At 37.0% G+C, this 26,035-nt stretch overlaps 1 protein-coding gene across 3 annotated transcripts in view; it reads right to left on the reverse strand.

Annotated features, from left to right (window-relative positions):
* Window positions 1-25,820, reverse strand: part of vopp1 (VOPP1 WW domain binding protein) — a 68,764-nt gene extending 42,944 nt beyond the window's left edge. The window contains exons 1-2 of one of the 3 annotated variants that reach the window (XM_046848490.1): window positions 17,428-17,567; window positions 17,060-17,300 (exon numbers count right to left, since the gene is read on the reverse strand). In XM_046848490.1, the coding sequence (XP_046704446.1) occupies window positions 17,060-17,110 (51 nt within the window). In that variant the 5' untranslated portion in view covers window positions 17,111-17,300; window positions 17,428-17,567. Of the gene's footprint in view, window positions 1-17,059; window positions 17,301-17,365; window positions 17,568-25,599 lie in introns of those variants that run through there. The other 2 variants (XM_046848489.1, XM_046848492.1) reach the window with 2 other exon arrangements.
* Between the last annotated feature and the right edge of the window lie 215 nt (window positions 25,821-26,035).

A 26,035-nucleotide genomic window follows, 5' to 3' on the forward strand; every position in this document is an offset into this window, starting at 1 on the left:
ACAGAGGTCAAACGTTTCCTGTAGTTTTTCACCAGGTTTGCACACACTGCAGCAGGAATTTTGGCCCACCTCCACACACATATTCTCCAGATCAGTCAGGTTTCTGGCCTGTCGCTGAGAAACAAGGAGTTTGAGCTCCCTCCAAAGATTCTCTATTGGGATTAGCTTCCTTAGGATCATTGAGACCCCACGAGGTGAGATCTTGCATGGAGCCCCAGTCCGAGGGAGATTGACAGTCATGTTTAGCTTCTTCCATTTTCTAATGATTGCTCCAACAGTGGACCTTTTTTCACCAAGCTGCTTGGCAATTTCCCCGTAGCCCTTTCCAGCCTTGTGGAGGTGTACAATTTTGTCTCTAGTGTCTTTGGACAGCTCTTTGGTCTTGGCCATGTTAGTTGTTGGATTCTTACTGATTGTATGGGGTGGACAGGTGTCTTTATGCAGTTAACGACCTCAAACAGGTGCATCTAATTTAGGATAATTAATGTAGTGGAGGTGACATTTTAAAGGCAGACTAACAGGTCTTTGAGGGTCAGAATTCTAGCTGATAGACAGGTGTTCAAATACTTATGTGCAGCTGTATCATACAAATAAATAGTTTAAAAATCATACATTGTGATTTCTGGATTTCTTTTTTTAGATTATGTCTCTCACAGTGGACATGCACCTACGATGACAATTTCAGACCCCTCCATGATTTCTAAGTGGGAGAACTTGCAAAATAGCAGGGTGTTCAAATACTTATTTTTCTCACTATATATATATATATATATATATATATATATATATATATATATATATATATATATATATATATATATATATATATATATATAGTGACCCATATATAAGCCGCACCCACTGAATTTGACAAAGATTTTTATTTTAAACATAAATAAGACGCACCTGTCTATAAGCCGCAGGTGTCTACAGTGACACTAATGAACTTTACAGAGACTTTAACGACAGTGTCTGTTACACGGTGCAACGGGTGAAATATGTTGCGCTTCCTTTAGAAACATAGCGGTATTTTGGAAATAGGCTGCTGCCGCATTTTTCCAGTATTACTGCATGTGTGCAAGACCGAGGAATATGTCCTTATTTTTTTCTGATGCTCATTTCTAAGTTTCTTTGACTAAACCGTAATGCCGTTGCCAAGAAAAAAAAAAAAAGCACAAGTTTTTGAAACCTGTCTGTGCTTATATGATTTCTGTTGCAACTGGAGTTAGCGAGCTCTCCCTTCACCCAGACTCAACGCGTTACAACGGCTTGTATCTAAACAGTAGCTTACCAAGAAAGTCATTGTTCACTGTCTTCCTCCTTCCTTTCACAACTATTATATTTTTCTTTTGGCATTGTCGTGCGTTTAAAAAAAAACGTTTTTCTCCCGATGCGGTGCAGCTCAGAACACAGGTGAGGTGCATTTTTTCTTTTCTGTTCGGAAATTTCATTGGTCTAATGTTATGGGGCTCAGTTTTTTGGCTTGTAGTTTGCGAAAACCGGGAAAAACCCAGGAACAAATCATAAATAAGCCACTTCATTGTTTAAGCCGTGGGGTTCAAAACGTGGGAAAAAGGTAGCGGCTTATAGTCCGAAAAATACGGTATATATATTCTTGGGCAAAAGGTTTCTGGCTCTGTGGCTCAGTAGCACTTCGGGATTGATTAAGAATGAAATGGTGCATGAGAATTTACATGGCTATTCAAAAATAATCTAGTGGATAAGTGGATTATTTTCATATTACTGCATTTATCTTAGAAACCTATTTAGTGATAATCCTGAATTTATTTATTTCTGTGAAGCCTCTTTGTGACCATGTCCATTGCCAGACCAATTTGAATCTAACTGAAGTGAATTACAATTACAAAAAAATACAAGAACCTTCTAGCCAATCAGATTTAAAAAAGTAACCACACTGTGATATAATAAAAAAAAAAAAAAACACTCTTAATAACCTCAAATTGTTTTATTCCTTATGCTACAATACAGCAATTATAATTTTTGTTAATAAACTATATTATAAATTTTTTTTTATTTATTTTGTAAATCAGTTTACAATTACATTCTGGAAAGTCGCAGAAATAGGGTCGTTCCTGTTATCATTCACATTTAGCTACTATAAACAGATCCTCTGTCTCCAGTATTTTTCTAATCCAATCTCTTGACGTTAGTATGACAAAAAAGGCAGAAAAAAAAACAGATGAGGAAAAAAAAAAGAGAAACCAGAAAGCACAACGTCCTACCCTGGATACTTCAAATGCAAAAAAAACATGCAAGACTGCTCCAAAGCTTTGATGCATAAAACGTATTTTATAAATATATAACAAGCCTCTCCCTACTGAAATCTTTACCATATCATTGATTAGACATTTTTCTAATGCAAAGATTACCTGGACTGCCACCCATGCAAACTCCTTTGAGTTAGCTGTTACTCTAGAAAAGTTAATATATTCAAATAAGTATAGAGAAATACATTTGGTTGAAAGGCAATAAACAATATTTGAAGAAGTACCTTCATTATTAAAGTGAGATTTCACTCAGTCTCCAGATGATAACGGTTGGCTGTTATGAAGTTTGTGCAAAACTTTGTCATTTTAATGTGTCAGTTTGAATGGTCGGATTCAAAACTTCAGGTCAGGTCAGATGGGACTCAGACAGGTTGTTCCAAACCAGTTCAAAAACCATGAGACTTTTCAATAAGAGACTGAATTTATACACATACACACACACACACACACACACACACACACACACACACACACACACACACACACACACACCTTCGTTGCAATTTGTCTGTACAAATAACTACTGCTAAATCATCACCAAATTATTACATGTGCAGTGTTTAATATCATATGGACAATTTATTGCCATCATATATTTAGCTCTGTGTGCTGAGCAGTGCTGCACTGTTACAGTGTTATTGTGTACTGTGTAGTACTGTGCACCAAAATTTTGTTTGCATGCAATGCTAATTTATGTTGTTTTATGTGGCACGTAGGACCTAGAGAAAAGTTGTCTCGTACAGTACTGTATATGGTTGAAATTAGGACTTAAACGATTCCTCGAGTAACTTGAGTAATCCGAATACGAAAAAGCATTGATCCAAATCGTTTCGTTTAGTCCATTTAACTATACATGGAGCACTGTGTTTCCCCACGAACCATAACTACTGACGCACCATCAGCTAAACTCTGGGTCTCATTTGTAAACTTCATTCATAAACCGTTCCGGGGTCTTCTGTGTTTCCACTTGTGTGTACGCAGGGATCAGAGTTCACTTAAAGGTGCGCATTTTCTCCCCTCGAGTTTTTTGTTATAAATCACAAGCTTTTTTTGTAAAAAGTGGTGTACGCACATTTATAAATGAAACCCCTGGACAGGTAAACACAAGACGAGGCAGAATGAAAATAGAGGAGCGGAGAGAAAACAGCAAGGGTCGAGGAGAAGATTCAGGCCAAACAACACAACAGAAAGTTTCTAAAGTTTGGGATCATTTTAAACTGAAATATAAAGAAAACACAGCACAGTGCGTTTACCTTTTTTTTTTTTTTTTTTTATTATTAATTTGAAATTGATTTTTATATTTTATTTTATGATTTATATATTTGTTATTGCATTTTGATGTAATTTGGCAATTTAATGCACAAAATGAGTTTAGTTTTCACAGATTTCAACAAGGAAACAAGCAAACAAAAAATGACGTTCATTTTATGAGACCCGTCTTATTTTCTCTTGTATATTTAATATTGCTCTTTAATGAAGGAAATGCACTTCTTATCCGATTACTCGATTAATCGATGGACTAATCTGTAAAATAGTTGAAATTACAATAAAGGCTACTTGACCTAAAAGTTTCAAGTCCAATAAAAGTTCTGGCAAGCGGAAGATATATAACAAAGAATGCATTTATATACATTTATGGCATTTGGCAGACATGCCTATGCAGATTGAGCAGTGAGAGTTAAGGGTCTTGCTCAAGGCCCCAGCTGTGGCAGATGTTAACCTTATCATTTAAAGACCAATACCTTAACCACTGAGCTACATTACCATTGTTGAAGCATTAACATGAGAACAAATATTTTTCAACCAAACCTTGCATAATGTAAAAAGTAATAATATGTACCGTAAACATCCTTATACAGCATTCTGTCGAATTTCCGCAACATGAAATGAGATTCTACAACAAGAGAAAGGTTATGGATACCTTTTCAGGAATTCCACTGTTTCTGCCAGCTACTTCTAAAAATGTAACTAATTAGTGTCATCATCATGCCCTTCAGAACAAGAGGGAGGTAGAATCACAGATTACTTTTAATCCAGTGTTTTGTTTTGTTTTTCGGACCAAATAATCATACTGTTTAACGTTGTTTATGCATTATGTAATAAGGCAAATTTCCAAATGTTTTGCTTATAAAAAAGAATTAAGTAGTGGCAAAATTATATATGGAGCTATTGCCTTGCAGTGCCAAAATACTACATACTCTCAATGCCTACTGCCAAAATAATCACATATTAAACTAGTTTTCCCGGACAGTTATATTACAGATTTAAATATATCTTGGTAATGCTCTTGTCTAATACACTGCAATTAGTGCCAACACTGGAATAGACCCGTGCTGCTTCCACAAAGATCTTTCCCACACATCCTGTCAATTAAGGGCACAACGGTGCCAACTTCAGCTCCAACATTCAACCAAGTCTTAAGCTGTCATCACTGGGATAAACAGGCTGATAGAACAGGACCCACACAATGAGGCTTTTGTTACACACAAAGAGAAAAAGACAGCAACAGGCACCAACAACAGAAATGTTTTGGCAGAACACAGGGGTCCAGGCTGAGCAAGGCTACTCTGTGCCTTAAAGGAAAAAGACACTCGATTAACATCACAAGCAGCAAACACATGAATGCCAACCTCAGTAATAGTTCCTCCTTTAATCTGTTCTACAAAAGAGACACAAAAGGCATAACTCATGCAATGAATCACAACTACCCTAATTGAATCTTGCATCTTTAACTCTCTATGCTACTTTCCATCGGCTGCAACAATGCTGAGGTTTTTGTTTTTTTCGTCTTTTTTTTTGTGCACAAAAAGCTTTTGGCTCCTAGAGCTTCTATAGACTGCTTTTGAAAACCAAATGGTAAAACGAACATACTGCTAGTATAAATGTGGCGTGGTATTAAGTCTGTAATATCAGATTATAATGATAATAAAGAATCATATAATTTGGTATATAAATATGACTCGTTTGGTCTCGTTTTTATGACATGGACTAAGGTTGCACAGAATGGACAAATGTCTGGACTGCGGTTATATTGCTTTTATTGTGACTGTAATGTCAAGTAATAGCGGTAAAAGAGGATGCAAACACAAATACATTAATTTCAAGTGCAAAATGTGGTGTCTAAAAATTAAAAGAAACATGAACCAACAAGACAAAGAAACAATAACCAAAACATAAAACATAAAACAAGGAAAAATCTAGCAGTGACAACCATGGAAAGGCAAATGTGAGAAGTGAGGTTAGTCTTTATACAGGTGCTAATTACAAGGCTGCAGGAGCAGAAAGTCATGTGACATAAAATGTGAACATAGTCCTGTGGCATGAGCTTGACTTAGTTTGATTATTTGTAGGTCACTGTGATATCAGCTGTACCATAATTAAGACTAATAAAGCTGCTTGTTAAAGAAAAATGTCCTCTATACTTCCCATGGTTTATTTCTTTACTGCTGACACTATAAACTCTTTCCATAAATTGTTAGTAATGAGCTCCTTACAGATAACTTCAGCATGCACTTGTTATAAACAGCACAATACGTCTATTATTAGGTTTTAGGTTATGTGGGGCATCTTCGCTTCCTCTGTGAAAGACATTTTTATAGAAACTATAATGTTTTAGATCGAGTGCCTGTAACCATGAGATTTTCTTTGCAGGTGAAACTACTGTCAGTGGTTCTCTTCTAGCGAATTAATGTACACATTCTGACAAATCTTAATTTAATTATATTATCATTTAATTAAGAGATTTAATTATAATAAACTGTGTAGCAATAAATAGGGTCAGGTTTAGAAATTGTATGGGTCCTTTAAGTTGTCCTTGATTAATCAAAGTTAAAAAATACCTCAGGTTTTTTTTGTCCAGTCGCACACTTTTCACATTTTCATCCTGTTCAGTTTATCAAATATATAGAGTAAAATGGTAAATCATTATTTAGGGTTGATTTATGCTTAGCTTTTTCAAAACACGGTAAAGTAAATATATTGCACTGTAGTCACAAGGCCAATATTTTTGGCTTGGAATGTCGTCTTCGGCAAAGCTCATGTACAATTTTATACTGTAGAGATAAATGAAAGGATAATGACTTTCATAAAATACGGCATTGCTTCATAGCTCCCTAATGACCCATTGTGATATGTGGTACACACTACCAAGAAGTGGCCCAAACACAGCTTTATATTACTCTAGAAGAGCGGTCTGTCACCTAAAAATATGAAATTATAACAGAAGAAGTCCCTAGATCTCCTGAAAGTTCTTCTGCTGTTGCTGAAGCCAGTGGCAAGAACATGATTGAAGTCATAGCTCAACACATCCTTAGAGAATTGCAATCATTGCAAACACAGATATTTCTGCACTTCAGCAGATGATTCAGGGAATTTTTTTTCAACGCACCCCATCAGTGCACAACAAGGAAATTGATCAGTTTCCAGCACTCCCACGGCTGATTCCATTAGCAAACAAAAACAGACCAAAGAGAGCAATTTCACCCTGCCCAGCAGTAGCGGCAGATTACTGAGGGACTCATCACTAATCCTCTCAAAAGAATTTTTTTCGCAGATTAGTGCACGGTGCCTGCGGCATCACAGCCGTTTTTTTCAAAGCCATGACTACTTTAGCTCAAAGTCAGACTGCAGAAAGAAGACGTGTAGGCCCACTAAATACAGTAACAAAGAGAAACCAGCTCAGACGAAGTGTGACACTCAATACAAAGCCTGGCACACTTCAGATTACTATAAACAATTCCACTATTCAGAATCAAATTGTGGAAATAATAATAATGCCAATCTGCATTATGATCTCGTAATTTGGATATATGTATATAATTGTTTTGAAAAATGCATTACATCATTATTAATTATGACTAAATTTATACTAATTTCCTAAACATGTAGGTTACCTAGGAAAAAAATATTTTATAATGTTCATATTTATTTACTAAATTGCATGCATATTTCTTATAACAAAAAGATCGACTGGGATGTTTTCCCATACTAAAATCTGTTCTTGTATTAACAAGATGCTAAACAATATCCAATTTCCAAAAAGTGCACTTTCTTGTTTTTTACTGTATAGCTGACAATTTTAAATTTTTTTTTTTACATTCTATATTTCATTAAGGATAAAAGGACACCCGTTCCACCGCTAGAATTTCATTCACAACATAGCGAAGCTCGGCCGCAATAAGCTATCGGACAGATCAAAATTCAATTATCGCATTAATCAAAGATTCACGTTTCAATTTAGGAAGATCAATTATTCATCAAAGTAGTCAATAGTTTAAACACATGCTGCATGTTAATATGATTATTAAAGCACTGAAACAGGAGAGCGCATACACAGTGCCTCCAAACTTCTTATTTCATGGCTGACTGAACTAAAAAAATGGCTGTGTGACAAAAGCACTTATTTATAAACATATAGCAAGGTCAAACAGTTATATATGCACAGGCTCTATCTCGCACAATATACACAATCCTCTTCAAACACATTAGGAAAGATTTTGCATTAACAGGCCAATATTGACATATACTAGTTTAAAATCCTCCATTGTTTGCAGACTAGAGGTAATTGGTTAGTTGATCATATTTATTCATGTAATAGCTCCTGAGCTTTTCTTTTGTTTTATTTGGTTGAGGAGCATATGTTAAGCCAATAACAAAGCAAAAGATAGTTCTTAAAATGAGAGGTATTCTGTGAAGAACTTTTGAGGGACAACCGAGCATGAGCCTAAAACACTAGGTTAATACCTTATATATATATATATATATATATATATATATATATATATATATATATATATATATATATATATATATATAAGCACTTCCAGATGGGACAGAACAAGTAGCCACACTGTATCATGCTCCATATAAATAAACCCAATAGAAATACCCAACAAGAAACAAGCCCAATATGACAGTATAAACAGTATAAACATTAGCTTCATTATCAATATTTTGTCAAAGGCTACAAGTAAGTCAAGTCAAGTCAAGTTTATTTCTATGGTGCTTTTCACAACAGACATTGTCTCAAAGCAGCTTTACAGAAATCAACAGTCAAGTGAATGGTATGCATTTATCCATGATGAGCAGCCGTGGCGACTGTGGCAAGAAAAAAACTCCCTTAGATGTTATAAGGAAGAAACCTTGAGAGGAACCAGACTCAAAAGGGGAACCCATCCTCATTTGGGTGATATCAAGAGTGTGATCAGTAAGCATACACATAGCAAAATAGTGCTGCAAAATCAACTAAACATGATGTTTTTTTTGCATGGAGCAAAACATAATGGATTGTACTGTTATGGGAATTGGTGTGATACTACATTGAAATGGACTAATCACATGTGCTATTCCTCTCAAACAAATTGTAGGAATTTGGAACTGTTAATGGAAAGTCAGTATATAACAGTAACAGTATAAAACAGTATGAAAAGTCAATGCAAGGTCCTGTTATTACTTAGAGCATGTACGTCATAAACAACTATCCCCTTTCAACCTCTTTTTTTCTCTCTTTAAGATGCTAAGATAGAAAAGTTTATTTTGTTCATGTTACTAATAGATTAGCAAGCCTCAGTGAAGTCTCCTGTAGAGCAAAACTCAGTTTGTTACAAAACACTGAGCACTGACACCCGGGAACATTACATAAACATCTTCTAACAGTAATACTCACCATCAAATTCAAATTCACATTTAATTTGTCACATACACATTCATACAGATTAAGTACTGCTTTATACTGCTTTTTTTTTTCATGATTGTCCAACATGTTAACATGGAAAATTGAAATAGAATATAAGGCTAAAAATAAAGTAAATAAATAAAAAAAGGATAAAGTATAAGTATATTAAAAGTATAGTATAGTTAAAAGTATGTATAAAATATATATATATATATATATATATATATATATATATATATATATATATATATATATATATATATATATATATATATATATATACAGGGAGTGCAGAATTATTAGGCAAGTTGTATTTTGAGGATTAATTTTATTTGAGGATTTAATTTGAACAACAACCATGTTCTCAATGAACACAAAAAACTCATTAATATCAAAGCTGAATATTTTTGGAAGTAGTTTTAGTTTTAGCTATTTTAGGGGGATATCTGTGTGTGCAGGTGACTATTACTGTGCATAATTATTAGGCAACTTAACAAAAAACAAATTCATACCCATTTCAATTATTTATTTTTACCAGTGAAACCAATATAACATCTCAACATTCACAAATATACATTTCTGACATTCAAAACCAAACAAAACAAATCAGTGACCAATATAGCCACCTTTCTTTGCAAGGACACTCAAAAGCCTGCCATCCATGGATTCTGTCAGTGTTTTGATCTGTTCACCATCAACATTGCGTGCAGCAGCAACCACAACCTCCCAGACACTGTTCAGAGAGGTGTACTGTTTTCCTCCTTGTAAATCGCACATTTGATGATGGACCACAGGTTCTCAATGGGGTTCAGATCAGGTGAACAAGGAGGCCATATCATTAGATTTTCTTCTTTTATACCCTTTCTTGCCAGCCACGCTGTGGAGTACTTGGGCGTGTGTGATGGAGCATTGTCCTGCATGAAAATCATGTTTTTCTTGAAGGATGCAGACTTCTTCCTGTACCACTGCTTGAAGAAGGTGTCTTCCAGAAACTGGCAGTAGGACTGGGAGTTCAGCTTGACTCCATCCTCAACCCGAAAAGGCCCCACAAGCTCATCTTTGATGATACCAGCCCAAACCAGTACTCCACCTCCACCTTGCTGGCGTCTGAGTCGGACTGGAGCTCTCTGCCCTTTACCAATCCAGCCACGGGCCCATCCATCTGGCCCATCAAGACTCACTCTCATTTCATCAGTCCATAAAACCTTAGAAAATCAGTCTTGAGATATTTCTTGGCCCAGTCTTGACGTTTCAGCTTGTGTGTCTTGTTCAGTGGTGGTCGACTTTCTGCCTTTCTTACCTTGGCCATGTCTCTGAGTATTGCACACCTTGTGCTTTTGGGCACTCAGTGATGTTGCAGCTCTGAAATATGGCCAAACTGGTGGCAAGTGGCATCTTGGCAGCTGCACGCTTGACTTTTCTCAGTTCACGGGCAGTTATTTTGCGCCTTGGTTTTCCACACGCTTCTTGCGACCCTGTCGACTATTTTGAATGAAACGCTTGATTGTTCGATGATCACGCTTCAGAAGCTTGGCTATTTTAAGACTGCTGCATCCCTCTGCAATATATCTCACTATTTTTGACTTTTCTGAGCCTGTCAAGTCCTTCTTTTGACCCATTTTGCCAAAGGAAAGGAAGTTGCCTAATAATTATGCACACCTGATATAGGGTGTTGATGTCATTAGACCACACCCCTTCTCATTACAGAGATGCACATCACCTAATATGCTTAATTGGTAGTAGGCTTTCCAGCCTATACAGCTTGGAGTAAGACAACATGCATAACGAGGATGATGTGGTCAAAATACTCATTTGCCTAATAATTCTGCACTCCTGTATATATATATATATATATATATATATATATATATATATATATATATATATATATATATATATATATATATATATATATATATATATATATATATATATGTGTCCCTGGTGGTCTAGTGGTTAGGATGCAGCGCTCTCACTGCTGCGGCCTGTGTTCGATCCCGGTCAGGAACCAACCCCAGCCACTCTTAGTGCCGGGTTCTTAGTCCCGGATGCATAATTATTAGGCAAGTTGTATTTTGAGGATTAATTTTATTTGAGGATTTAATTTGAACAACAACCATGTTCTCAATGAACACAAAACTCATTAATATCAAAGCTGAATATTTTTGGAAGTAGTTTTAGTTTTAGCTATTTTAGGGGATATCTGTGTGTGCAGGTGACTATTACTGTGCATAATTATTAGGCAACTTAACAAAAAACAAATTCATACCCATTTCAATTATTTATTTTTACCAGTGAAACCAATATAACATCTCAACATTCACAAATATACATTTCTGACATTCAAAACCAAACAAAACAAATCAGTGACCAATATAGCCACCTTTCTTTGCAAGGACACTCAAAAGCCTGCCATCCATGGATTCTGTCAGTGTTTTGATCTGTTCACCATCAACATTGCGTGCAGCAGCAACCACAGCCTCCCAGACACTGTTCAGAGAGGTGTACTGTTTTCCTCCTTGTAAATCGCACATTTGATGATGGACCACAGGTTCTCAATGGGGTTCAGATCAGGTGAACAAGGAGGCCATATCATTAGATTTTCTTCTTTTATACCCTTTCTTGCCAGCCACGCTGTGGAGTACTTGGACGTGTGTGATGGAGCATTGTCCTGCATGAAAATCATGTTTTTCTTGAAGGATGCAGACTTCTTCCTGTACCACTGCTTGAAGAAGGTGTCTTCCAGAAACTGGCAGTAGGACTGGGAGTTCAGCTTGACTCCATCCTCAACCCGAAAAGGCCCCACAAGCTCATCTTTGATGATACCAGCCCAAACCAGTACTCCACCTCCACCTTGCTGGCGTCTGAGTCGGACTGGAGCTCTCTGCCCTTTACCAATCCAGCCACGGGCCCATCCATCTGGCCCATCAAGACTCACTCTCATTTCATCAGTCCATAAAACCTTAGAAAATCAGTCTTGAGATATTTCTTGGCCCAGTCTTGACGTTTCAGCTTGTGTGTCTTGTTCAGTGGTGGTCGACTTTCTGCCTTTCTTACCTTGGCCATGTCTCTGAGTATTGCACACCTTGTGCTTTTGGGCACTCAGTGATGTTGCAGCTCTGAAATATGGCCAAACTGGTGGCAAGTGGCATCTTGGCAGCTGCACGCTTGACTTTTCTCAGTTCACGGGCAGTTATTTTGCGCCTTGGTTTTCCACACGCTTCTTGCGACCCTGTCGACTATTTTGAATGAAACGCTTGATTGTTCGATGATCACGCTTCAGAAGCTTGGCTATTTTAAGACTGCTGCATCCCTCTGCAATATATCTCACTATTTTTGACTTTTCTGAGCCTGTCAAGTCCTTCTTTTGACCCATTTTGCCAAAGGAAAGGAAGTTGCCTAATAATTATGCACACCTGATATAGGGTGTTGATGTCATTAGACCACACCCTTCTCATTACAGAGATGCACATCACCTAATATGCTTAATTGGTAGTAGGCTTTCCAGCCTATACAGCTTGGAGTAAGACAACATGCATAACGAGGATGATGTGGTCAAAATACTCATTGCCTAATAATTCTGCACTCCTGTATATATATATATATATATATATATATATATATATATATATATATATATATATATATATATATATATATATATATATATATATATATATATATATGTGTCCCTGGTGGTCTAGTGGTTAGGATGCAGCGCTCTCACTGCTGCGGCCTGGGTTCGATCCCCGGTCAGGGAACCAACCCCAGCCACTCTTAGTGCCGGGTTCTTAGTCCCGGACAAATGGGGAGGGTTGCGTTAGGAAGGGCATCCAGCGTAAAAACGTGCCAAATCAAACATGTGGATGATCCGCTGTGGCGACCCCTAATGGGAGAAGCCGAAAGAAAGTTCGACACTCGTAAAATGATTTGGTCATAAGTAGAGTGGGCTATATGTACAGTACTGTGTAATTATGCCGGAAGCTGGTAAAATAAATTACGTACGCCGCGTCTAGTGATTGTGGTCGTAAAGTCGAATGGTCGTAAGTTGCATAGGTTGTAAGTCGACGACTACCTGTATATATATATATATATATATATATATATATATATATATATATATATATATATATGTTATTATTATTATATATACACACGAATTGCCAGAAAGGGATGGATGTTTATGGTAGATATTGACAAAAGTACAGATTTAATCCAGTGTGCATCATCCTTAAATTGTCCATGTGCAAAATAAAGTGGCATAAAGTGACACTGTGCTGTGCCAGTCCCGAGTTAAAGTGACATATACATAGTGCAAAAATAATTGTACAGTGAAGGAAAAGTGATGCAGAGGGATGAGTCTAGGTACAATAGTTCTCTATTCTCTTTGTAAACTAATACATTTTATTAAACATATTTACTAATCAGCATAGATTATGCTGAGCATTTGTCATACAAGTCTATGCGAATTATCTGTTTCTATAGATACACTAACTTGTGCATTGATATAAACCTGGAATTGAAGCCAGAATTACTGCCAGAGATGCTATACTAGAAAATTAATCAATACCTTCCACTTTGAGAATTCAACAGCTCTGTGCTTATAATAATGTATATAGAATAGTGTAGTAATTAACTACATATTCATTACAAGGCCCATATTATTATTATTATTACAAAATTAAAGACAGTATTCATTTTAACATATTTAGAACCTCTGTGTAAAAAAAATAATAATTAAAAAAAAAAAAAAAACATTGAAAAATAATTTTAAAATAAAATAGTTATATTGTCAGGATGGATTCTTTACCAAATGTTACAAACTACATTATTTGTAAAAAAAAAAAAAAAAAAAAAAAAAAAAAAATGGAAAAAAAAATAGAGATAAATCTCCAAGAGACAAATAAAACCATTTTTGTTTCAACCATACAGCGTTTTTTTGGGGAAATGCAGAGTCTGCTAAAACCGAAGGGAATGACAATAACCCGGCTCCACTGCAAATATTACAGTAGGCCATTTCAGCAGGGTAAATTCATAACATTATGTCGTGTTATTATTTTCTTACTAGAGGGGTGCAGTAACCTTTCCCTCAAATCTCCTTTCAACAAGTTTACGCCAGGACAAACAGTGTCGTTATAGTATAATGCTTAAGACAGACTTGATGGCTCACTAGGCAATGTGATTAAAGAAAGCCAATTACACTCATATAAAGACAGAATGCCTAGCAATAAGCTAATATTGCTAATTTTGAAAGGCTAGACACTCAAGGGAATTTTGCCCACGATAAATCCCAAACAATGCTTAATGCTTTGCAGCATTGAGAGCTATTGAACTGTAAATACGCATAAATAAGTTATAAATAAATTAACAAATACATCCAAACACATGGCCTGGGATTTTCACACGCAACAGCTTCTAGATCTTAAACACACTGGTGCAAAAAACAAAAAACACTGAGTGAGCTGTGGATAAAAAGTCCATTCTGAGGTGCTTTTCTGCTTGAGATTATTTGAGTTAATATAGACTGTCTGACCTGACAGAAAGTCTATAGTAACTCAAATAATCTCAAGCAGAAAAGCACCTCAGAGTTTACATTTTGTGTTAACTTTAGAGACTGCTCTGTGTAAAATTCCCAGGAACTCACCACTTCCTGAAATACTCAAACCAGCACATCTAGCAACAACAGTCATACCACGGAGATCACAGGGATCACTTTTTTTTCCTATTCAGATGTCTGATGTAAACATTAACTGAAGCTCATGATATGTATCTGTAAGGCTGTATACTGCTCCTACATGATTGGCTGAATGGTTAATCGCATAAATCCCCATGTGTGCATGTGTTCCCGTAAAGTGTATGGTCACTAAAAATGTAAGCAGTACCATTGCTACTGACACATCAATGAAAAATCCAGCTTGCTAGTCCAATATCTGTTGGTATCTAGCTAGCCACCATTTAACTCACAGTAAAGTGCCTTCTTTGCTATCTCTTGATTCCTATTCAACTATCATTTTCACATAAACAAGCATAAAAGCTTTCTGCAGTTCTGGACCAGTGGTTCTGCTAAAGTATGCAAAATAAGCTTTCATGCGTTGTGTGTATTATTGATTTAAAGAGAGTACTGAGAAGCATATCATACTGTATGTGTACATGCATTTTGGCCTCTAATAACCACAATCATCTTTTTTTTTGCTGTTATGGGAATAGATGCATCATGCATTCTGTTTTTTTTTCTACTATAAAATGTGTATAAATGAATAATAAATTCAATGTGAAATGCAGATGTGCACAGTATGTGATAGTAGCAGACTGCTGGCCTCATAAAGTTTGTGATGCACTTGGGTCAACTGCTGAGGTGCTAAAAAGCAAAAAATATATACATATAGTGTTTCCTCATTTTCATTTCTTCATTTTCAAGTCCAAAAGAGACAAGAACGAGCAACTCTCCAGCGAGAAAACCAATGACTCATACAAGTAAAATGCAGCCATGCACACTACTTTTGGACACAATTAAATATAACTCGCCACGTAAGCACCCTCACAGCGACTCCATGCCTTCTTGTAGATCATCCTGCATTTTGCATGCTCCTTATCTGCATCACTACGTGACCTTTAGATTTGTATCCACAGCAGAAACGCAGCAATTATTACAGTAAATGATGGATATAGTATAATCAGTGTCATCTGCTCTCATTCCAGGGCCTGCAGCATCATAAAACAGTGTCTCACTGAACAAAAAGGACTGTGATATACAGTACAACAGCACATTATACTCTTCTAGTTCAACTTGACTAGTTCTTTTTATCAGTGAATACGCTCTAAAGGGTACTCGGCTGTAACAATAATAGTCACTGATATGGTTGGTACATTTAAGTGTACAGCCTTCGTGACCTTAGGATGAAGCTACACTACACTAAGCGGAAACATTTAAATTCTCCGCTTGTATTGTTTATATATTTTAGGTGAAGAAGTAGATGCCGAACTCGCAAACGTCCCGTACCATCTAGGGACGTACCAGTGCAAATTGGATCCCACTACATGTGTGCAGTTTTGACATTGGACCTCCTGGAGTGTTTAAAGGCTCTGGTATGGAGAAGCTGGTGCTGGATCTGTGATGATCACAAATGAGCTCAGTAGCTCCTAGTTTTATAACCATAATGACTGTATAAGACTGTAGAAAGAACATTACTTATAATCTTATACTCCAGTGCTCATGTTAGTTCTCACTCTCCAGTGTTCTGTATTGTTGAAAGATTGATGATCAAACTCTTGATGTCACCCAGATGAGGATGGGTTCCCCTTTTGAGTCTGGTTCCTCTCACGGTTTCTTCCTCATAATATCTAACGGAGTTTTGTCCTTGCCACAGTCGCCATGGCTGTTCATCAGGGATAAATGCACATCATTCACCTTAACTGTTAAATTCTGTAAAGCTGCTTTGAGACAATGTCTGTTGTGAAAAGCGCTATAGAAATAAACTTGACTTGACTTGACTTTAGGTGCATATACAATGTCTTAAGCCCAGTTCCAGGCGATTTAAATCCCTATATCAAGCATAAAGTTTAGATTTTGTTGACACAAAATGCTCTCCGTATTTCTGGGTCAGATGTAAAGATAAAGATAAATGGAGTGTGTGTGTGTGTGTGTGTGTGTGTGTGTGTGTGTGTGTGTGTGTGTGTTGTTTTGAAGATTATACTATTCAAGTAAAGTTGAAATAATAACCTGGAATAATAAAGTCGTTATGGAAACATACATGACCCTGAATATTACCACTAGTGTACTGTAAGGGTTTTGGGTTACGGTTGGAAATGTTATTTATTTCTTGTATTATTTTTTTTTTTTAGACAACAGGCCAGTAGTTGTGTTTGTTGTTTGTTATGACACTCAGCAGCAACACAAAGCATTTCCGAAATGCGCTCCATTGCGTTTACATTCGGATCTTCAAAAGCCGAAAAGTGTCTCACCGACTCACATTCGTCATTTCTGGAAACCGCACTGATACTGTGTACACACACACACACACACACACACACACACACACACCCTTATTTCTATGGATATATTGACATATCGGTAAAGACATCATCTCAAGCTACTCACCTCCACAAAGAGCCAGAGCGTCAGTAAAACACCCACTCCATGCTGCTTCATCTTTATTCGCTTTTGCGTTTTAATTTTGGCACCCGGCTCGCGACAATAGAGGATTTCCGGTCACCACGAAGCTCTCATAGCAAACCTGGGTTCATGTTCAGTGCACGAAGAAAGATCCTTCTACTCCATGGTGGCTCCTGGCTGCAACACAAAGCGCTAGTCGAGTCTCTGTTTGTATCCGTAGCGCCTACTGTCAATGCGGGACGCACACACACACACACACACACACACACACACACACACACACACACTTACAGCGCCAATCTTTCACACAGAAGTCTCTTAAAGGAAACCGGAATCGAAACCCAAACACACACCAGCACAGACATGAAGATCGCAAAACACTTATTTTTACAGGCGCAATTTGACTTTCGTGCTGACCACAGGGTCGAGATGAGCAGCCTCCGCAATCCTACGCCTCTCAAATCAGTGCGCACACACACACACACACACTTTCTCTCTCTCTCTCTCTCTCTCTCTCTCTCTCTCCAGAGTGCAGCTTCCCAGTAGCACTAAATGATCAGGAAATCAGTGTAGGCCTACACTTCTTTCATGAGAGTGGTATACAGTCAACCCTTGTTTGTATTATTACCCATCTTTTTCCATGTAGGGGAAATCAACATTTATATAATATATTGTTTATTATTCATTCTGTGATCTTTGGTAGGGTTGGAATAAACACAAAGCCTGGGGAAAGCAGGGTGTGAGGTGAGATACCAGTCACCATGCGTAGACATTCACATCTTGGAGTAATTAGTGATCGAATTACTGCCATGTTTTTAAAAGCTTGAAGGAAACCAGAGAACCCAAAGGAAACTCATATGGACCAGAGATGGAAAGAAACGAAGTACAAATACTTTGTTATTGTTTTTTCTTCGTTTTCTGGTATCTGCACTTCACTTCACTGTTTATTTTTCGGACAAGCGTTTTTTATACTTTTACTCATTTCATTTTTACACAAATATCTGTACTTTCTACTTCTTACATTTTTAAACCAGGCTCATTACTTTAGGTTTAATCTATTTGGTGATATGATCAATATTTTTTCTTTTCATTGCTCCCCATCTTCAGTACATCAACCTATTTCTTGTCATTGTGCGGCTTTTTCAGTGGTCCATCATTTCCTGACTCTCACACACCACAGGCGTAGTTTAGTTTATGAAGATAACAATGAGCAGGGCAGAAGGCAACAAGAAGTCTGGAGGTAACGTGGATGAGACAGAGGGAGTCAGTGATGTACACATGACTGAGAACAGACACATTCCTGATCATCATCATCTTTTCTCTGCTTGTGTTCTATATGTGGATCTTCAGCCTGGATACATTCATTAGATAACAACATTATAAATTATTTTGTATTAATATATTATTATGATGTGAGGTCACTTACAAGCATGACACTAACACAGGTAGCATTAATACATACTTTTTACTTAAGTACATGTCAGAGCCCAAACTTCTTTACTTTAACTTGAATGAAAAAATGTAGTCAATTCTTCAACTTTAACCAGAGTTTTTTAAAACGTGTATCTGTACTTCTACTTGAGTAAACAATGTGTGTACTTTTGCCATCTCTGATATGGACACAGCAAGAACAAATACAATTTCACATACAGTGGACAGTAACACAAGCTCAGGGGTTAGCCAGTTATATATGATATGATGTACACCGATCAGGCATAACATTATGACCACCTGCCCAATATTGTGTTGGTCACCATTTTGCTGCCAAAACATTCCTGACCCATCAAGCATTAACAGTATCTATAACTAAAAAGTATTACGCGTATAAACAAAGGCATTGTGGACCTTCATGTCTCTAATAGCCAGGAAAATCTGTACACACCTAAAAAATAAACCTATTATTAGAATAATTAAATTATGTTCATAAAATATATTTGTGTTCAAAAGGTGAATGGTTAAAGGTTGCAAAAAATCAAAAAATGTAAGAATCTTCTGACATAGAAACCCTATTTTCACTATGTTTTAAAACATTAAAGCTGTTTTAAACATACTTCCCATTCCATTTGGTTCTGCAAAACTAAACCACCCCTATTAATCAAGTTAATAAGCTAGAAGACACTTATAGAATGTTTCTGCACCATAAAATATTTCTTTGTATTGTTAGATCAGCATGTATGGATGTCCCTCATCCATTTAGAGACCACGTTGTCAATAGGGTTTAAATCCATAGACCTTAATGGCCACTTGAAAATTGGACATTGATGTTTCAGCAACCAATTGTGTGTGGGTTGGGTCATTATCAGCATCATCAATGTTCATGAGAGCCCATGGACCCACAAAAACATGGAAGAAAGTCTTGATGAACCACAACAATATCTTATACTGAGTATTTTTCCTTTTGTTTGGATGCCTCCGACTACAACATATAATTTTTACTTGAACCTCCAACATAATGTTGACTGTGGTCTATATTAATAAGTTTATATATTTTAGGTGAAGAAGTAGATGCCGAACTCGCAAACGTCCCGTACCATCTAGGGACGTACCAGTGCAAATTGGATCCCACTACATGTGTGCAGTTTTGACATTGGACCTCCTGGAGTGTTTAAAGGCTCTGGTATGGAGAAGCTGGTGCTGGATCTGTGATGATCACAAATGAGCTCAGTAGCTCCTAGTTTTATAACCATAATGACTGTATAAGACTGTAGAAAGAACATTACTTATAATCTTATACTCCAGTGCTCATGTTAGTTCTCACTCTCCAGTGTTCTGTATTGTTGAAAGATTGATGATCAAACTCTTGATGTCACCCAGATGAGGATGGGTTCCCCTTTGAGTCTGGTTCCTCTCACGGTTTCTTCCTCATAATATCTAACGGAGTTTTGTCCTTGCCACAGTCGCCATGGCTGTTCATCAGGGATAAATGCACATCATTCACCTTAACTGTTAAATTCTGTAAAGCTGCTTTGAGACAATGTCTGTTGTGAAAAGCGCTATAGAAATAAACTTGACTTGACTTGACTTGACTTGACTTGACTTTAGGTGCATATACAATGTCTTAAGCCCAGTTCCAGGCGATTTAAATCCCTATATCAAGCATAAAGTTTAGATTTTGTTGACACAAAATGCTCTCCGTATTTCTGGGTCAGATGTAAAGATAAAGATAAATGGAGTGTGTGTGTGTGTTGTTTTGAAGATTATACTATTCAAGTAAAGTTGAAATAATAACCTGGAATAATAAAGTCGTTATGGAAACATACATGACCCTGAATATTACCACTAGTGTACTGTAAGGGTTTTGGGTTACGGTTGGAAATGTTATTTATTTCTTGTATTATTTTTTTTTAGACAACAGGCCAGTAGTTGTGTTTGTTGTTTGTTATGACACTCAGCAGCAACACAAAGCATTTCCGAAATGCGCTCCATTGCGTTTACATTCGGATCTTCAAAAGCCGAAAAGTGTCTCACCGACTCACATTCGTCATTTCTGGAAACCGCACTGATACTGTGTACACACACACACACACACACTTACAGCGCCAATCTTTCACACAGAAGTCTCTTAAAGGAAACCGGAATCGAAACCCAAACACACACCAGCACAGACATGAAGATCGCAAAACACTTATTTTTACAGGCGCAATTTGACTTTCGTGCTGACCACAGGGTCGAGATGAGCAGCCTCCGCAATCCTACGCCTCTCAAATCAGTGCGCACACACACACACACACCCTTATTTCTATGGATATATTGACATATCGGTAAAGACATCATCTCAAGCTACTCACCTCCACAAAGAGCCAGAGCGTCAGTAAAACACCCACTCCATGCTGCTTCATCTTTATTCGCTTTTGCGTTTTAATTTTGGCACCCGGCTCGCGACAATAGTGGATTTCCGGTCACCACGAAGCTCTCATAGCAAACCTGGGTTCATGTTCAGTGCACGAAGAAAGATCCTTCTACTCCATGGTGGCTCCTGGCTGCAACACAAAGCGCTAGTCGAGTCTCTGTTTGTATCCGTAGCGCCTACTGTCAATGCGGGACGCACACACACACACTTACAGCGCCAATCTTTCACACAGAAGTCTCTTAAAGGAAACCGGAATCGAAACCCAAACACACACCAGCACAGACATGAAGATCGCAAAACACTTATTTTTACAGGCGCAATTTGACTTTCGTGCTGACCACAGGGTCGAGATGAGCAGCCTCCGCAATCCTACGCCTCTCAAATCAGTGCGCACACACACACACACACACTTTCTCTCTCTCTCTCTCTCTCTCTCTCTCTCTCTCTCCAGAGTGCAGCTTCCCAGTAGCACTAAATGATCAGGAAATCAGTGTAGGCCTACACTTCTTTCATGAGAGTGGTATACAGTCAACCCTTGTTTGTATTATTACCCATCTTTTTCCATGTAGGGGAAATCAACATTTATATAATATATTGTTTATTATTCATTCTGTGATCTTTGGTAGGGTTGGAATAAACACAAAGCCTGGTGAAAGCAGGGTGTGAGGTGAGATACCAGTCACCATGCGTAGACATTCACATCTTGGAGTAATTAGTGATCGAATTACTGCCATGTTTTTAAAAGCTTGAAGGAAACCAGAGAACCCAAAGGAAACTCATATGGACCAGAGATGGAAAGAAACGAAGTACAAATACTTTGTTATTGTTTTTTTTTCTTCGTTTTTCTGGTATCTGCACTTCACTTCACTGTTTATTTTTCGGACAAGCGTTTTTTATACTTTTACTCATTTCATTTTTACACAAATATCTGTACTTTCTACTTCTTACATTTTTAAACCAGGCTCATTACTTTAGGTTTAATCTATTTGGTGATATGATCAATATTTTTTCTTTTCATTGCTCCCCATCTTCAGCCCATCAACCTATTTCTTGTCATTGTGCGGCTTTTTCAGTGGTCCATCATTTCCTGACTCTCACACACCACAGACGTAGTTTAGTTTATGAAGATAACAATGAGCAGGGCAGAAGGCAACAAGAAGTCTGGAGGTAACGTGGATGAGACAGAGGGAGTCAGTGATGTACACATGACTGAGAACAGACACATTCCTGATCATCATCATCTTTTCTCTGCTTGTGTTCTATATGTGGATCTTCAGCCTGGATACATTCATTAGATAACAACATTATAAATTATTTTGTATTAATATATTATTATGATGTGAGGTCACTTACAAGCATGACACTAACACAGGTAGCATTAATACATACTTTTTACTTAAGTACATGTCAGAGCCCAAACTTCTTTACTTTAACTTGAATGAAAAATGTAGTCAATTCTTCAACTTTAACCAGAGTTTTTAAAACGTGTATCTGTACTTCTACTTGAGTAAACAATGTGTGTACTTTTGCCATCTCTGATATGGACACAGCAAGAACAAATACAATTTCACATACAGTAGACAGTAACACAAGCTCAGGGGTTAGCCAGTTATATATGATATGATGTACACCGATCAGGCATAACATTATGACCACCTGCCCAATATTGTGTTGGTCACCATTTTGCTGCCAAAACATTCCTGACCCGTCAAGCATTAACAGTATCTATAACTAAAAGTATTAGCGTATAAACAAAGGCATTGTGGACCTTCATGTCTCTAATAGCCAGGAAAATCTGTACACACCTAAAAAATAAACCTATTATTAGAATAATTAAATTATGTTCATAAAATATATTTGTGTTCAAAAGGTGAATGGTTAAAGGTTGCAAAAAATCAAAAAATGTAAATCTTCTGACATAGAAACCCTATTTTCACTATGTTTTAAAACATTAAAGCTGTTTTAAACATACTTCCCATTCCATTTGGTTCTGCAAAACTAAACCACCCCTATTAATCAAGTTAATAAGCTAGAAGACACTTATAGAATGTTTCTGCACCATAAAATATTTCTTTGTATTGTTAGATCAGCATGTATGGATGTCCCTCATCCATTTAGAGACCACGTTGTCAATAGGGTTTAAATCCATAGACCTTAATGGCCACTTGAAAATTGGACATTGATGTTTCAGCAACCAATTGTGTGTGGGTTGGGTCATTATCAGCATCATCAATGTTCATGAGAGCCCATGGACCCACAAAAACATGGAAGAAAGTCTTGATGAACCACAACAATATCTTATACTGAGTATTTTTCCTTTTGTTTGGATGCCTCCGACTACAACATATAATTTTTACTTGAACCTCCAACATAATGTTGACTGTGGTCTATATTAATAAGTTAATATATTTACTTTGAAACCGGTAAAAAAAAAACTTTGCACACAAATAATTATACATTGTGTATGTTTGGCATCAAATATTTTACTTTATATTGTGTACCTTATGAGGTGGTGTATTAATAATACACCACCTGAATGTATGTTAGAATGCCAGTGGTGCAGGATTAGATTAGGTTTTGACTGAGTGATTTTGTCTAGTCACATACTACATACTCTAGCCTTTTTAATGTCTGAGTAAGCCAAAATAACTGAATTCACATATGAAATGTGTAGGAAAGCATTGCCCCTGTGGATTACAAATGATCACTATAGTCTGCTTTACATGCATAAAAAAGCTTGAATGAGCAGTTATGTATTTGCTTCATACTTTATAGTCTCGTATTGGTTTTATATGATTTCTCCTGGGAGGCAATGGGCCATACTTGAGCTAGGCACTTCTATGGGCCATTAAGAAAATGTATTTCTTGTTAAAACATGTGCCTAAAGAAACAGTTATGTTATAGACATATAGTCTAAATGTCTATGATCCACTGCCAACAGATCTTGCCACATAAACATCATTCACAAGACTAAAAAAAAACACCCAGCCCCATTTGTAATCTCCACAGCAGTGTTTGGACTCACCAGTTTACAAGCACCCACATGCCTATAAATAACCTAGACAAACTGGCCAGCCGAAAAACGCTACTTTTATTAAACCTTGTACAGAGCTTGTGACCTAATTTTGTCAAAGAAGGTGATGAGTGGAACATGGCATGTGAAACAACCTCAGGAAATTCCACATGGACTTCTCCGTGCCCCTTCAGGTTTTCAGGCATTCATCAATAAATCTCTTAGAGATATGCTGGTAAATACACGTGCTATTGAAACCTTACCACAACAATATCTTATACTGAGTATTTTTCCTTTTGTTTGGATGCCTCCGACTACAACATATAATTTTTACTTGAACCTCCAACATAATGTTGACTGTGGTCTATATTAATAAGTTGATATATTTACTTTGAAACCGGTAAAAAAAAAAAACTTTGCACACAAATAATTATACATTGTGTATGTTTGGCATCAAATATTTTACTTTATATTGTGTACCTTATGAGGTGGTGTATTAACAATACACCACCTGAATGTATGTTAGAATGCCAGTGGTGCAGGATTAGATTAGGTTTTGACTGAGTGATTTTGTCTAGTCACATACTACATACTCTAGCCTTTTTAATGTCTGAGTAAGCCAAAATAACTGAATTCACATATGAAATGTGTAGGAAAGCATTGCCCCTGTGGATTACAAATGATCACTATAGTTTGCTTTACATGCATAAAAAAGCTTGAATGAGCAGTTATGTATTTGCTTCATACTTTATAGTCTCGTATTGGTTTTATATGATTTCTCCTGGGAGGCAATGGGCCATACTTGAGCTAGGCACTTCTATGGGCCATTAAGAAAATGTATTTCTTGTTAAAACATGTGCCTAAAGAAACAGTTATGTTATAGACATATAGTCTAAATGTCTATGATCCACTGCCAACAGATCTTGCCACATAAACATCATTCACAAGACTAAAAAAAAAAACACCCAGCACCATTTGTAATCTCCACAGCAGTGTTTGGACTCACCAGTTTACAAGCACCCACATGCCTATAAATAACCTAGACAAACTGGCCAGCCGAAAAACGCTACTTTTATTAAACCTTGTACAGTGCTTGTGACCTAATTTTGTCAAAGAAGGTGATGAGTGGAACATGGCATGTGAAACAACCTCAGGAAATTCCACATGGACTTCTCCGTGCCCCTTCAGGTTTTCAGGCATTCATCAATAAATCTCTTAGAGATATGCTGGTAAATACACGTGCTATTGAAACCTTACCACAACAACATTTCTGTGGAGAATTATAAGTCAAAATGTTGTTGTCATGGACACCACCAAAGGGAAAGCAGTAGGACATTGGTTCACCCTGAAATTGTAAAAACCTGCAAATTTCATCCACATATTCGGCACAATTATTGTACCACTTACGCTAATCCCAAAGGAAATTACATTTAAAGATCACCATACAGTTATTTTTCTATCATCTTTATGATGTCTTAGTCAATAAACTACGACTTCTACTTACTACCTCCTACCTAGTAGTCAATGTGGTGTCCCAAACCTGGCCAACTACTTTCCAACAAATACTAAAAGAAAACATCCTTGACCCATATATTTTCTAAAATATACACTCGTCAATCAGAAATTCCTTTTTTGTCAGGAATGCAAATTGCACAGACTCACCAGCAGTAAACACGGGGTTCCAAATGTGTGACAGAGCATGGGTGGCGTACAGACCAATTCCTGAAAACCTTACAAAATTCTATGAACAAGAACACTATGTACGGATTCAAGAAAAGGCATATATTGGGTAATAGAAAACTCGTGATTTACTACATCAGTCCATTTGTAGTCATCCAATGAAATCACTGAAGTATTGTATAAAGTGTAGCATGTTCTATTTCAATACCACATATGTCCAAGCTTTCGTCTCCCACCTAATAAGCCTATCACTCCAGCTCTGCAGAATCAAATCCCAATTAAAGCTCCTTAGCAATGGATATCTAGGTAACACTGGCAAGTTTCATTCTTAAATCTCACTATTACCAAGGGCAATGCCAGTACCACAGTGAATGGATAGGCTACAACACTGAGCACTACTTTTGTGTAGTTTATTGAC

This window comes from Silurus meridionalis, chromosome 4, assembly GCF_014805685.1.
Source record: "Silurus meridionalis isolate SWU-2019-XX chromosome 4, ASM1480568v1, whole genome shotgun sequence".
NCBI lineage: Eukaryota > Metazoa > Chordata > Actinopteri > Siluriformes > Siluridae > Silurus > Silurus meridionalis.